Below are 14,016 nucleotides of genomic sequence, written 5' to 3'. Positions count from 1 at the left end.
CTTACTGGAATGGTTGCAACAGCTGCATTGGAGCCTCTGGTCAGCATTTGCTGGTGCAACTTAAAGGTTCTTCACTAGTAATGCGATTGTCAACGGAGGAATGTAGGGCGCACCCATAACAAATGGTATGGAACTTTATCACCCTTCCAAGTTCCTTTGGAGCGTTTCCCTGCAGTGATTGGGAGATTCACACTGAATGGCTTTCTTCTTAGATCGATCAGGAAATAGTTTACAAATCAGTTTTAGCATGTGACTTTCCTATTGCATTTGTAGTCACAGACTTTAGCCAAAAAACTATTCAAATATTTGGTAAAAGTTTTGATATTTTGTTTGGCAGCAGCTACATGATCTTACATTTCAGGACATTTTCACAATCCTTTTATTTTGTTTCTTTTTGTTCATTCCTTTATTTTTATTTCTTTATTTGGTAATATAAAAACTAAATATTAGTTCCCATCCTCTCAAAGTAAATTGAATTGGGATAGCAAGTAAAATAGCTTCTAGATGAGGAGTGAGGCAAGGTGATGGTTGGCTTATTCAGTGGTTGCATCGAAGGAATTTCAGCAACAACCATTTTTCTCACCCTAGTTTAATAAGCTAGTTTTGCTCAGATTTCTTCTAACTGCTATGAAAGAAATATAACAAGGATAATCCTGGGAATTAGACCTATTCTCCCCCTGGAAACAGCATCTTTTTAGCACTGTATGTAGTCTCTGTCATATGACCTCCAATCCAAAGCACCCCTCCACATTGAAACCCAAATCATCCAAAAGAAAAGGGTATGAGCCATCGTAAGAGTCAGTGCAGTTCTGGAAGGGAAGTGGGACAACCTGAATGAATAAAAAGGATCTTACATGGAGTGACTTAATTTGTTGGTCCTGGTGGAAGTAGCACTAGTATTGTTGTTCTGTTTAATGATGTTGATTGTTATCATAATAATTATGTTGCTTTTGTTAGTTACTAAAATTTGAAAGAAAGAGAGAGAGAGAGAGAGAGAGAGAGAGTAGGGTCAGTGGCAAAAGTAGGAACAGGCAAAGGTCAGGGACCAACTAGGCATGGTAGGACCAGAGGCAGAGTCAGGAAGGAACAGAAGTCAGGGAGCCTGGTGACCTGAGCTGGAGCATGAGCACGAAGGCCAAAAATGGGAATAGGAGAGAGCCGAACTAAGCTTTGAAGTAAAGTTTGGATCCCTGTGCCCTATGGCATCAGAAAGAGGAGACAGAGTTACGAAGTGGTAGAGCAGAATGTTCCATTTCAGAGGGTAATGGGGATTTTGAATGTTCTCCATTGATCAAATACCCACCACCCACTTCAGGCAGAACCAGCACATGGGGAATCCTCGATGGGTTTGTTTTCCCTTGCAGGAAGCTTGTTAAGTGAGGATGCATTTCAGAATGGCATTCTTCACCTGTGGTATGAAGTAGTGTAGGCCATCTACCACCTTGAGAGAGGTGTAGAGTTAGATCATGCATTTCGCTGGCTTTCCCCTCCTGTTTCACATCCCAAAGAAAAAGAAAAACAAGTGGTGGCATATTGCTTGTGTCACTCACCTCATGTCAAGGTGTGGTCGGTCTGGTCATCCCGATTCATCAGTAGCAAAGGGATGGTTTGAGGCGGGTCACAGTCCCCATGTCTAGAGGGGACCAGGCAAGGAAGGCTGATATAGGAATTCCAGTGCAAGAGAACGCAAATGTCTATCGAGCCATTCTGGCCCCATGGCAAACTTTGATATGATGCTGGCAGCTTGAAGAACTTCAGCTATTTTGTGCCAGGTATCAGTCACAGGCAGACCTTCTCCGATGATGCTTTTTCCAAAGATAATTCATGGGTTTTGCCAGCAAAGGGTTGTTTGTGTGAAAGATTTGACCTGCTAAACAAATGCCAGGCTTTCTCCCCATCAGAGAAACTGGAGGAAAGGCACACTGCCTCCAATATGAGCCAAATTTTGCACAAGAGGGGCTTCTGGGTAGTCATCCAATTTTGCCCGAAGCTAAATAGGAAGCAAATGTTTTGAGCGGGTGCTCATATCAACACAATGGGCATCACCAGGATCAGCGATAATAGCATTTCTTAAAGGATTGCACTTGACCTGTCATACATTATGGCTACTTCATGGAGCATCTTTCAACCAGGCCACTGTACTTTTAAATGAACTTCCTTCCCTTAGCATCCAATTAATATTTAAAGTGCCCATTGTTTGCCTGACAGACCCACGCAGCTACCAATGCTGGCAAATGTCACTGCAGAGTAAGTCTTCCCTAATAAACTACACTTACCCTATACCCGAGAGTGTTTTAAAAGGACCAGCAGGACCCAAAACTCATCATACATTTATCTGGAATGAACTCAAAATGTTTAATTGATACATGCTTCTGTCTGAACACTGTCAAGTCTTGTAATAAGATGTTTAGCACAATACATCGGGAAGACTGCTCGAGTCCAGCCACCGTAATCAGCAATGACATCCGAAGCGCAGAGGTGGCTCCCCGATGGATTTGTGACAAGTATAAAGAGGCAATCTAGCCCGTGTAAGCTTTAAATGTGGTCTGGATTTTACAATTACATGTCCTAAAGGCTGTTATTAGACATGAAGGCAATGAGAAGGGAGGCAGTCCTTGCTTCACCACTAACACCAATTATAGGAAACATGAATGATTTACATTTTTATTCTTTAATAAAAATCGGCCCTGAGTTGGGGTTTGGGGAAAAAGGGGGAGGGGGGAAAGATCGAGTAGAAGCCTAATGGGACAGAAGAAAATAGAGTAATTGGGGGCTGCTGTCTTTTCACCTCCGATGGGAAATTATTTGAAGAGACAGCCAAGAACTTTAAACAGCAGAAGCCCAGAAAAGTTGTAATTTGGATGTCTTCAGCTGTGACTTTAATGGTGTTTGCTTAAAGGGCTTTCTCTTATCTCTGCAGACATACTTCAATGACAATATTCTCACATTGATACGAACGTTGGTAACGGGAGGAGCCACGCCGGAGCTGGAGTCGCTGATTGCGGAAGAGAATGCGCTGAGGGGCGGCTACAGCACCCCACAAACCCTCGCGAACCGGGACAGGTGCCGCGTGGCACAGCTGGCCCTGCTGGACGGGCCCTTTGCAGATCTTGGGGTAAGGCCGCGGCAGCAGGAGGAAGCGGGAAGCCTTCCCTCTGTCGCCACAGTGGACAGTGGACGGAGCAGTGGGATGCTCGGCCACGTTTTTATGCAAATTGAGTGCATGGTAAGCTGCCCCAAGATGTTTGCAGGGGACAGGATGGAAAAGCTTTTAATTGATTGATCAATCGATCGATTAATTTGCCCCTCATGAGCCAATAGACTCGCTGCAACAGACATCCAGAGCAGCAATTTGAATGCGCTTTCTTAAGCATGACTGGAGGAGGAGGTGATGCACACCAAAATGTACATGTTATTGAAATTGCATGCATGCTCAAAACAGCACATCTGGGTACTCAGGAATGTGCACATTAAAAAACTGAGCTCAACATTTGCATAGCTACAGAAAAAGGTTGTATGGGAAAAAGGTGGTATTTCTATCTGGCCTCAACAATTAAAAAAAGTTGCAAATTTATGTGGAAATAGGATGAAATGAGATTAATTGCCTAAAACCAATAGTTGCTGCAGACAACTGGTGGGGAAAGGGGAACGTCCTCGGAGAATCTTCAGCAGAACCACCAAGCTGCAACCAAGGCATTATACCATTTTCAGCTGCTTTAACCTGCCACCCAGCAAATTCCATCCCTTCCCACTGACAACAGGAACAAAGCAGAGCTCTGTACACAGAAGTCCCAGTCACTGAGGCAGCTCAGGACAAGGCAGTGGCAAGAACTTTGCAAAAGTTCTCATTCACGCTGGAGAGGAAGATGTTAGCAGCCACCTTTCCTGGCTCATTCTGTTGTTGGTGGATGAAACCATAGCTGCTGTTTCTCGAGCCCTTCCCAAAGAGGCCCATGATACAAATTGTCACTGGCCAAAACTGTGCTCTGCCTGAGAAGCAACGGGAAACCTGACAGAACATGGAGATGCTTTTGCAAATCCTCCTCTCCTTGCCTTCCTTTTGCCATTTTGTTGACATGTGGCCTTCTGCGGGGAGGGCTGCTGCCGGTGTCTCCCACCTGGTCCGAGTAGGCAGCCCCAGTTCCTCTTCTGCTTCTGCTCTTTCATTACTACCACTATTATGCCTTGGATGGATGGATGGATGATTGGATGGGTTGTGACATGTTGCTTCAGTTTGAATTGTAATGCAATTATATATTATGGTTTCTTTTCAGACTGCTTTGGAGGAGTATTTTTGTTTTCAAAAATTGTTATTGTCGTTGTTTAGTTGCAAAGTCATGCCCAACCCATCACGACCCTGTGGACAACATTCCTCCAGGCTCTCCTGTCCTCCACCCAAGTCCATCCAACCCCACGCCCACTGCCCCAGTGACCCTCCAGTCACCTCATCCTCTGCCATTCCCTTCTCCTTTTGCAGTCGATCATTCCCAGAATCAGGGTCTTCTCCAGTGAGTTGTTCCTTCTCATTAGGTGTCCAAAGTATTTGAGCTTCAGCTTCAACATTTGGCCTTCTAAAGAGCAGTCATTTAGGATCGACTGATTGGATCTCTTTGCAGTCCAAGGGACTCTCCGGAGTCTTCTCCAACACCACAATTCAAAGGCCTCAATTCTTCAGCAGGGTAAAGTTTTTCTGTAAGCAGCCAAATGATATGAGACCGGTGCTATAATTGGGCCTAGGAGAGCTGCTGTGGCTGGATTCAGTGCCCCCCCCCCTACAAAATGACTGTGCTCCACCTTCTGCCTAGAAAATTATGGTCAGGGAGAAGGCTTGGAGCATCTGACAGCCATTTTCTGGAAGCATATCTGGGAAGGGCCAACTGTGTGTCCCCCACCCTGGTGCAGTCCAGAATAGGCTTACCATCTTACCCATGTGATTATTGGCTCTGGACTCAGGTCCATCTTCCTTAAGAAGCCTGTGATGCTAAGGAACTGCTGCCATGCACAATCTCAAATGAAACACCTTTCACAGGTGCCATGTCACACCACCAGCTGTCAGCCATCAAACAGAGAAAAGAAATTGAGTGACATTCATACAGGTAGATGACTGAAGAATCAAAAATGCCCAAACGGATAATTCTCGCTCTCCCCTCCCACTCTGCTCACCTGTTCTGTAGAGTGAGTGCACACATGCACTCACAGGTGTCATCCTGTCTTTCCTCCTCTGTGCATGGGAAAGCAGGTGCTGGACCCGGCTGTCCCTTCATGCACACAGTGAGTGTATGACCTCCTCTTTGGCCCTTCACCATGTGAATCCGCAACCACAGATCCTTCTCGCCACCTTGGGCAATTGCCAAATACAAGGAAGCCAGCAGGAAAGCAGCTTAGTGCAAGTTCCCTGTTGTTCTATCCATAATGGTGAAGCTCAGAGCTGGACTCCATTTACACATTGTAGGAAGAACTACCCTGGGAATAAGCCATGCTGGGACAGGTGTTTGATGAAGAACCCATGGTGTGCCTGATGGATACCTGGGCTTCCTATAGGTGGCTTTCCCCTCCTTTCCTCTCAGAGCAGCAATGGGCCGTTGGATACAGCCCAGTATTTATTTATTTATTATTTAGGGTGTTTGTATGCCGTCCCATCACATAGCCTCGGGACGGCTTACATAAATAAAATAAAACATAATACAGATAAAATCCAGATCCATCCTGTGTCCTTTGCGGTTGCACCCATCTTGTCCTCAATCTGCTTCTCTGATCACTATCCCTGTTCATTCATTTTTATTGTTTTCCAGAGATTCAAAAAGTGCAAAGTCCCTGAAATTGTGCAACTGTTGCTGCTGCTGTTGTCATCAGCTTTTTGCCAGCCCATCCTTGCAGCCATCTGACCCATGTAGCTTTACTGGGCAATGTCCTTCCCTTTTCAGTGGTCAAAGGGAGTAGAGAATGGGAGTGGTCAGTCTGTGTAATCTGTGCACCATCACCAGTAGCCAAGTGGTCAGTCGCAAAGAACTGGTAAAGGGGAAATACATCAGAAAAAGAAGGTGCACCAAAAAGTGTGTGCGTGTCGCAAGGACGGGATCTCTTCCCTTTAGCCGCAGGATTCTCTTGATTTTAAGTCTTGAACTGACACTTTCAGTGTCCTCTACCTTTACAGAAATTCTCCAGCCACTCCAAAAAAGGGAATATTAACTTCAGCTGACTTGTTGCGGTGCTTTGTCGGAGCATTTGCTTACCATGGCAATAACTGCAGCTTCAGGATGGCTTTGCAAAAATACAGAAATTCATGTAAACTGAGTGGCTGGCAAATAAATGGAACGGGTGTTGCTGCCACGTTAAGGTTTGGGAAGTAATGGAGAGAATTTGCTGCTCCTTTGTTAACAGCTCTGTTACCACAGGTTTGGACAGTTCCCGTCCATTTACTTCCCTGCCCTTACATTTCTGCAAATATCTCTCTGTTTACTTCTTAGCCATTAAACTGGTGTACATTCCCCTTCCATTTACTTCCCATTCCAAAAACCACAAATATTTCCAATGGTAGCAAGCAAAGAAACCTCTGTAGGTGGCACAGTACAAGAGAGCAAATGGGTACCAACAACACAGTACAAGAGAGCAACCTGGGGTGCCCCGATCAGTTTGCCCATCACAGTGACCTCTTTGGTGTTTTCTTTCTCAAAGGGCAACAAGAAGCTCTGAAAAGCAGCAATACAAACAGGAGGGAGTTAATATCTTCCCTTCTGGAGTAGCTGGGAGTTGAGCAAGTATAAAGGGGGAAATACTGTACCCCCACTTTTGCTGACCTTGGTTTATTCACGCCGTTTTCCCCTCTGGCAGCTGAAGCAGAAGAATTTGGTCAGGGAAGACTGCATATATCAGACAAGTGAAAGAGCAGGCTATCAAAGATCAAGATCAACGTTTCTGAAGCACCATTTTTTTAAAGATGGGAATAAGCGAGGCTCTTTCCAGAATGCAGCTTCAGCATCAGTGATCGGCTGTCCCTGGCACGATTATGCAAAGGAACGGCACAGGGGTTTTTGGCCACTCACGCTAAGGGGGTTTCTGTGGCCAGTCAGTGCAAACCATAATAGAAATGGTCTCCAGGGCTTGGGTAACATGAGAATCCATCCTGGTCAAGAGCAGTCCTGTCACAAGCTATGAGTAGCTGGGCCTTCTTGCAGGAAATGCTCCAGGGCTGGACAGCACGACAGCCCACCACTGTGAGCCCTGGAGGCCAGGTCCTCGTGAGTCTGCCACACTGAGCACCAGCTGATTCCCTAAGCCAAACCAATGCTTGGCCTGGGGCCACAAGAGGGGCTTGGTGGGTGGCAACTTCACTTGGAGACAGACAAGCTGCTTCTGCCCTCACCTGAGTGTCCTTCCCACCCTCTGTGCTAAGTGGAAGGATTCTCACTTACAACGCGTGACACTCTCCAGTGAAAGCCAAGCTTTTGGGTGAACATTGACAATGGTGTTAAATAAACCAAGCAATATGACACCATGTAGTGATTTCCACTACTGGAGCAAAAAAGAAGTCATACCTTTTTAAGGTGTGGTTTAGACTGCATTGCTCTTAATTGGTGGAATGGCAGTTCTTTGGCCCCAAAGCTCGCACATTCAATTAAAAGAAGAGCCACTGCCCAGGTTGTTGTGCTTTGCGAGGCAGCCACTGGGATTGTGCGCATTCCCATGCACACATTTATTAGCTGGTTCAAGATTAAACATTTAAATCAGACAGCTCCTAGACTAATTGTTTCTCACTTGTGACAAGTAAACAACGGATTGTCTCACACCTTGTCCCCTTGGCATAGAAGTATGGACTTCAAATCTCTCTCTCCCCTTCAATGTCATTGTGATCACTGAGGTGGAAAACACACACACACACACACACACACTCTTGTGATTTAATTTTATTTTATTTTTTGTCTCCTAGGATGGTGGTTGTTACGGAGATCTGTTTTGTAAAGCTTTGAAAACATACAATATGCTTTGCTTTGGAATATACCGATTGAGAGATTTCAATCAAAGCACGCCTAGCCAATGCACCAAGCGGTATGTGCAAGACTTTAGTCTTTTGACCCATCTGTGCATGATCTAATCCCCCTGATGGAATACGCTACTTGTGCAGCAAGTGTGCAGCAAGCCCTCATAGCAACACACAATGCAGCAATTCCAGCGTGAGGCCCAACCACGGGTCATGTTCCTTAGCTGGATGCCATGGAGAGCCAACCCTCAGAGGAGCTCCAGTTCTTTGTGCCCTCAGAATGGCCTTCATTGCCCCCTCATGCAACAGTGTGCGAGGAAACAGAAAGCACAATCACTAGAAACAATGCCATTTTTGTCCGGAAAAGCAAATGTTTACCGTGCAAATGCAGATTTCAGATTTCCCCATCTTTTTTGTTGCGGGGAAGATGCGGCTGCATGTTGAAGAAAATGCAGAGCCGATGTCTGTGCACAAGCAATCCATTTTGCTCTCCTTTAGGATGGAAGTGGTGGAAGCGTTTGGACGCATGCAGCCCAATCCTGTGCATGTTTTCTTGGACGGTTCACCTTAATTAGAGGTCTTCTAACTGTACAGAGGACTGTGCTCTGTTACTCAGAAAATTCTCACACACAGTTCAGTCCTTTCTAAAAGTGCCCCTTGGGTGGCGCCCCAATTGTAGAATTCGCTCCCCAGGAGGCCTGGTGACATCACTGTATTCTTTTCAGTGCCAGGCTAAAACCATTTTATTTTCCCAATGTTTTCAGATCTGATTGTTTTCACTGGGGTTTTACCTTTAGTTGAATTTTTAGGACTCTGTGTTTTATTTTACACTTTGTATTGTAAAAGCGTCCCGAGACATCAGTAAGGGATGGGGTAAAAAATTTTAAATAGATAAATAAACCACATTAAGAACGAAAAATCTGTGGGCGAGCGTAAATGACGGTGAACGTGATGCTTTTCTCCCCATCACTTGCCCTTGCTCCTGCCTGCTTCCCACCCAAACATCAAAACAGAGGAAGTTGTGGCATGGCTTGGAGGGGGGTACCTTGCAGGAGCAGATTCCCACCCCCCAGCCTATTTTGATCCTGTTATAAATAAGCAAGCAGCCGCCATGAGATGAGCACTGAATTCGCTCCCCACTATTGATTTAGCGAGTCCGAAAAGCAGATCCCACTCAATTTGCCCACCACGCAAACCACAAGGACCACTTCCCATCAGAGCTGCCAAGGTGAGTGAGACGCTGGAGGGCCTTTTTGCTGGGAAGCTGTCTGTGCCCAAGATGCTGCTCAGAGGCCCAGCTCTGGGTGCCTCCATTGTCAGAAATGAGACACAGAGTGGCTGGAGATGGTCCTTTCCTTTGGTGGCACTTAGGCTCTGGAAGTCCCTCCAGAGAGATGTTGGTTTTTCTCCTTCCCTTCTTTTGCAGCATCAGGTAAAACTGTTTGTACTTGGTTGGGCTATTGAAGTGGGAAGGGTAATGTTGGTGTTAAATGCAAGCAGGGTTTTATCTGATATTCTCAGTGTTGAAATATTAAACTACTGCTGTTTTAATCTTGAAGTGCCCCATGTGCATTTCAGCAGGAGGATGTGATACAAATAGCTTAAACAAACAAAATAAATGAACAAATGACTAGTAACCACAAACAGGATCACCCATTTCTGCTTTGCTTTTAACATTTTTCTGCCCTCGAGCTGAGCCATGGAGTTAAACCTTGTCTCCAAAAGTCTCACCAGTTCTCAGGTTAGCAAATGAGATAAGACAAGAGGCTGAAAGAAAATGGAGATGAGGTCAGGGAAGAGTAGGGATGAGAAAAGGAAATTAGGGAAAAGGCAACACTGAAAGTGAAATAAACAAGGAGAAAGGCTTAGGATGCAAACCACAACAACAGAATACAAATAGGAAGCTCTGGTTTTTGCAGACCAAAAGAGCTCCAGCTTGTGGGACAAGCTTGCTTTCTCCCACCCCATGGGGCAGGGCAGAAACCTGTATTCCAGCATGGGATCTCATTTTCAATTACTTCAGAGTGGGCTGGTCAGCTGCCCATAGATGCAATATTTAATTTTTAGGGAAAGTGATGGGTTTTGAAAAATCTCACACCAATCAGAAGGGCAAAGTTGGAACAGCAAGTTAATCCTCCCAGTTCCTGCCTGGATCACTGGGGAACTTTGGGTGACAAGGGGCACCCTCCCCATATTTGCTGCCATGGTTGGGGTACATGGGGGGATGGCATTTGAAATCCATCCCAGGTGACTAATAGACTACATTTAGAGTTTACAGGGAACAGCAATCAACGAAAAGTGAAGTGTAACAATAGACAAAAGATCAGCAGTTCTACCAATCAAGGCAGTCCCATCTCTAGCTCTGCCAGCTGAATTCAGAATGATTTTATCCCACTTTGGTCAAGGAACTAGCATTTCATCAGACAGACAATGCGTATTTTATACTTGAAGCTTAACAAAGCACGGGTTCCTACTTCATGTGGACAAAATGCAGCAAGGAGGCTCCTTGAAATCTCACCTTCAGGGCCTCGCCCTGCCCGAGCCAGTGCCCAGTAGATAGAAATCTTTGAGGACAGTGTGGACTGCAAAAGTACAAGGAAGAAGTCCAAGGACAGATGTAGGCCATCTCAGTGTTGCTCGCTGTATCATGTGGAACGGGCTGCGACTCCATTTCGTCACTCGTGTTAGTGCAAACCTCCTATTCCTAAATGTGCTCACGATGAACAGACATCTGCTTTTGGTGGCTCAGGAGATGCACAAGGCTCCTGAGAAGTTTCATTTGTCTTATTGACAAACTCAGAGCCTGTTTTGACCTCAGATTTGCTTGTCAGTGAAAGATGGTGAATGCTGGAGATTTGTAGAAGACACTTGAAAAATGGTGGCTTTATTTAAGATATTTTCCCTTAAAATTCTGTAGACATTTCGCCTGGGGTGGATTTGAAGAGCAGGGCCCAGGTAATTACTCCACCCAGGTCATTGTGAGCCTTCACAACGGTGCTGAGGAGAGCTGGATCCACCTCACTTGTGGAACCATTCCACGGGCCGCTAGCTGTGGTCCAACCGAGGGCTCTTTCTACACCTTCTGCGCAGGCAGACCAATCGGATAGCATGCTGACGTGCAGCTTGGGAAGAGGCGACCTGGAGGAAGGGAAATAAGACTGCTGTTCTTCCTCTTTTCCAGTTTTGTTATAGCCAACCCACCGTATGAGTTTGAGCTCGTGCCGACCGACTGGATCTTCTGTCTGATGCAGTATGATCACAATGCGGGTCAGTCCCGGGCCAGTCTCTCCCATTCTTCCCATTCGTCCTACACGTCCAGCAAGAAAAGCTCGTCGGTTCATTCTATCCCGGCCACGGCAAACCGCCAGAACCGCACAAAGACCAGGGACTCCCGGGAAAAGCAGAAGTACGTGCAAGAAGACAGACTTTGATCTGTGTGCCCACTCCCACTGTGTGTGAAGCTTTCTGCAGCACCCATTCCCTCCCGATTGGTGTGTCCAGTAATAGCTTTCCCTGTTCTCCCCAGCCTTCCCCATGGAGTGCCCATTTTTATATACATTTTGCATATGTATAACAGTGTGCATGTGACTGTCATTTTTATTTCAATACCATGAAACCCTTAAGCACAACAGCAACGAAGCAGACGGACCAAACATGGCTTACGATACGGAGCAGGTGGGAAAGAGTTAACAGCAGATGGGACTGCCATAAATGCTCTGCTTCTCCGAGTTTAGAGCAAGTGCAGTGCAAAGCATTGGCCTGGTATCAGGTACCAAAAAGAAGCTATTAATGTAAGGGTAGTGTTGCAAAGGGGGTATTTACCTAGGGGGTAAATTCATGTACCTGAAATTAGGGGTTCCACCCATGGGCTAGTTTTCTAAGAATCAGGTAAAGGTACTGTGGGAGAGCTTGAAACACCCTGTGCCTTGCACCTTTTTGTACAATTTTCTGCACCTGCTTTTATACCAAAGCAATATCAGGGTCTCTCCTGCACACAGGACTTTTAAAAAATTCTCTAGTAGAACGAGTGCCTTCTTCCCTTTAATGTAGAAGTACTAAAAATGGCCAGACATGTAGTTCTCGAATTCTTAATGATTTAACCTTTTTTACGGTACTAATTGCATATTAAATTCTGTCTATACTGCCACATGAATAACTATATTTTCTCTCACTTTTGACATTTGGGATGAAAAGCCATGTGCATCATAAATATTGAATGCAACTCATTAGATTCTTCCTTTGTGAGACGTTTACATCTATTAAAAGGTGAATTAGTCACCTTATGTTCAGAATGAATGGGTAAAATCCTTCCCCACCTACTGAAGGATCACTCATAATACTCAGAAAAGAGCAAGTAGTTTTCCTTGTTTAAGTAGCCACCCTCAGGGGCTTCTTCCCACTCCAACAGTTAAATTCTGTACCATTAAAACCTTCACAAAGAACTTACATATATACGCTCCAGAAACTCTAGGGTCATTTTAGCTAGTATGTTTAGTAACTGTACCTGGCACAACAGCCTTTTTTATATTTTTCATATTATCTGCTGAACTGAAAGACAATGTGCTGCTTTTGAGAAGATTTAAAGAACCCCCAGAGTAGCTCCTGTGCCATTTGCGTGTATCCATGTATTCCTCCAAGGGATGGCCTGCTTCCACCACCTGAGAACCGTTGTGTTTCCCAAACTGTTCACACTTGGGACACTGTTTGTTTATTTGTCTGTTTCTAGATTGAAATCTGATAACCGCTTCACATTCTCACTCAGAATGGTAGTTGTGTCCCGTTGTTCCCCAGCGATAGCTCTGTCACGGGTCCTCTTGGATGCTAGAGATGGCAGTGCGATTTGTCGGCCTCATGGATTCCCCCATGCACTCCACCTGCATTGCAGCTTGCGGGGACCTGTGGCATGTCCCATCTCTTGGGATGCATGCAGGGCCTGCAGGGGGGGACAGCATGCCACACACAGACCCTCCTCCACCAGACACAGAGCAGTGGATGCAACCGACACAGGGGCCGCATGGCCCAGAGCAAGTGTCGGGGCCACTGACAGCGTTTTGGACCGCTCACCAAAACAGTTTGGGAATCACGGCTAGTCACAAAGACCTCTGAATTCACATCTTGCAGCCTTCTGCAAAGACCTCTGAATTCACATCTTACAGCCTTCCGCACATGGTCGAGCTCTGAAGTTCATTTACTTGCGAGCAAATATTCAGGTAAACGTGGTCCATGGCAGATCGTTCGGTGTGGTTCAGAGGAATGGAATCAGGCTGGACTGCCCAAGGAAGATTGCAGGTTTCTAAATGATCAGGCTCAGACCTCGTGTCCCTGCCAATCTTCTGTATCCACGGCAGGCGGCTAGTTCCTTGCACCCTCCGTCCCCTACCTTACCCCTACCCTTTAGATAAGTAGCTAGCTGGTTGCCTGGCATGTGCTCTTTGTTTTAGAAAGTCTATTGGGGAAGGGGGGGCCTCGTTACTACCCTCCCCCTCCAGAAAGCATGATGATAGAAGCTTGCTGTGTGAACGGAAAATGAAGCCAAGCACTTTTACTGACAACCTCTGGTCTGGTACAATGCAGGCTACGCAAAAGCCTCTTCTGCGTACTGATCACAGTGATTGGAAGCTCCTCTTCATCTATCCTGAAGGGTGACTGTCAGTTGGTATCCCCAGAAAATATTTCAGATTAATTCCGCCCCTCCCTCCACCCATCCAAAACTGCTCTCCTAGCCCCTGACCGTGGAAATAAATTCATGCACTTTTGCAAAAGAAGGTCCTGATGTTTGCCATCAGGGATTTTCTAACACACACCAAGGATGTGCCAGTTAAAGTGCTCAACGGGACGTGTGACAGTTTAAAAGCCTTGTAAAACTTACATAGCTTACTTCTCTTCCTAAAGTGCGACAAGGATGAATAGAATGGGCCAAGGTATGACAATTGATGGTTCTGCATGAGCTAGAAAACTGCTGTGGGGTTTTCCTTCTATAACTTTGTCCTTGTGGAAACTTGTGACACATTAAAAACCACGTTACCAAACTTGATTCA

The 14,016-nt window shown here is 45.7% G+C and overlaps 1 protein-coding gene and 1 long non-coding RNA gene across 12 annotated transcripts in view; one reads left to right on the top strand and one right to left on the bottom strand.

The window, feature by feature from the left end:
- KCNMA1 (potassium calcium-activated channel subfamily M alpha 1) overlaps window positions 1-14,016 on the top strand; it is a 500,168-nt gene that overhangs the window by 480,112 nt on the left and 6,040 nt on the right. For 5 of the 11 annotated variants that reach the window (XM_044420273.1, XM_044420264.1, XM_044420269.1 and 2 more), the window contains 3 exons: window positions 2,921-3,115; window positions 7,928-8,046; window positions 11,160-11,384. In XM_044420273.1, the coding sequence (XP_044276208.1) occupies window positions 2,921-3,115; window positions 7,928-8,046; window positions 11,160-11,384 (539 nt within the window). Of the gene's footprint in view, window positions 1-2,920; window positions 3,116-7,927; window positions 8,047-11,159; window positions 14,013-14,016 lie in introns of those variants that run through there. The other 6 variants (XM_044420272.1, XM_044420268.1, XM_044420271.1 and 3 more) reach the window with 2 other exon arrangements.
- The window catches only part of LOC123018321, a 51,593-nt gene continuing 45,609 nt past the window's right edge, over window positions 8,033-14,016 (bottom strand). The window contains exon 6 of the long non-coding RNA XR_006413742.1: window positions 8,033-11,116. This is a non-coding gene — a long non-coding RNA (uncharacterized LOC123018321). The remainder of the gene's footprint in view (window positions 11,117-14,016) is intronic.

The sequence above is a fragment of the Varanus komodoensis genome, unplaced genomic scaffold, assembly GCF_004798865.1.
Source record: "Varanus komodoensis strain SLA01 unplaced genomic scaffold, ASM479886v1 scaffold11, whole genome shotgun sequence".
NCBI classification, from domain to species: domain Eukaryota; kingdom Metazoa; phylum Chordata; class Lepidosauria; order Squamata; family Varanidae; genus Varanus; species Varanus komodoensis.
Note: the sequence above shows the minus strand (reverse complement) of the source record. Positions and strands in the feature narration are given on the sequence as shown.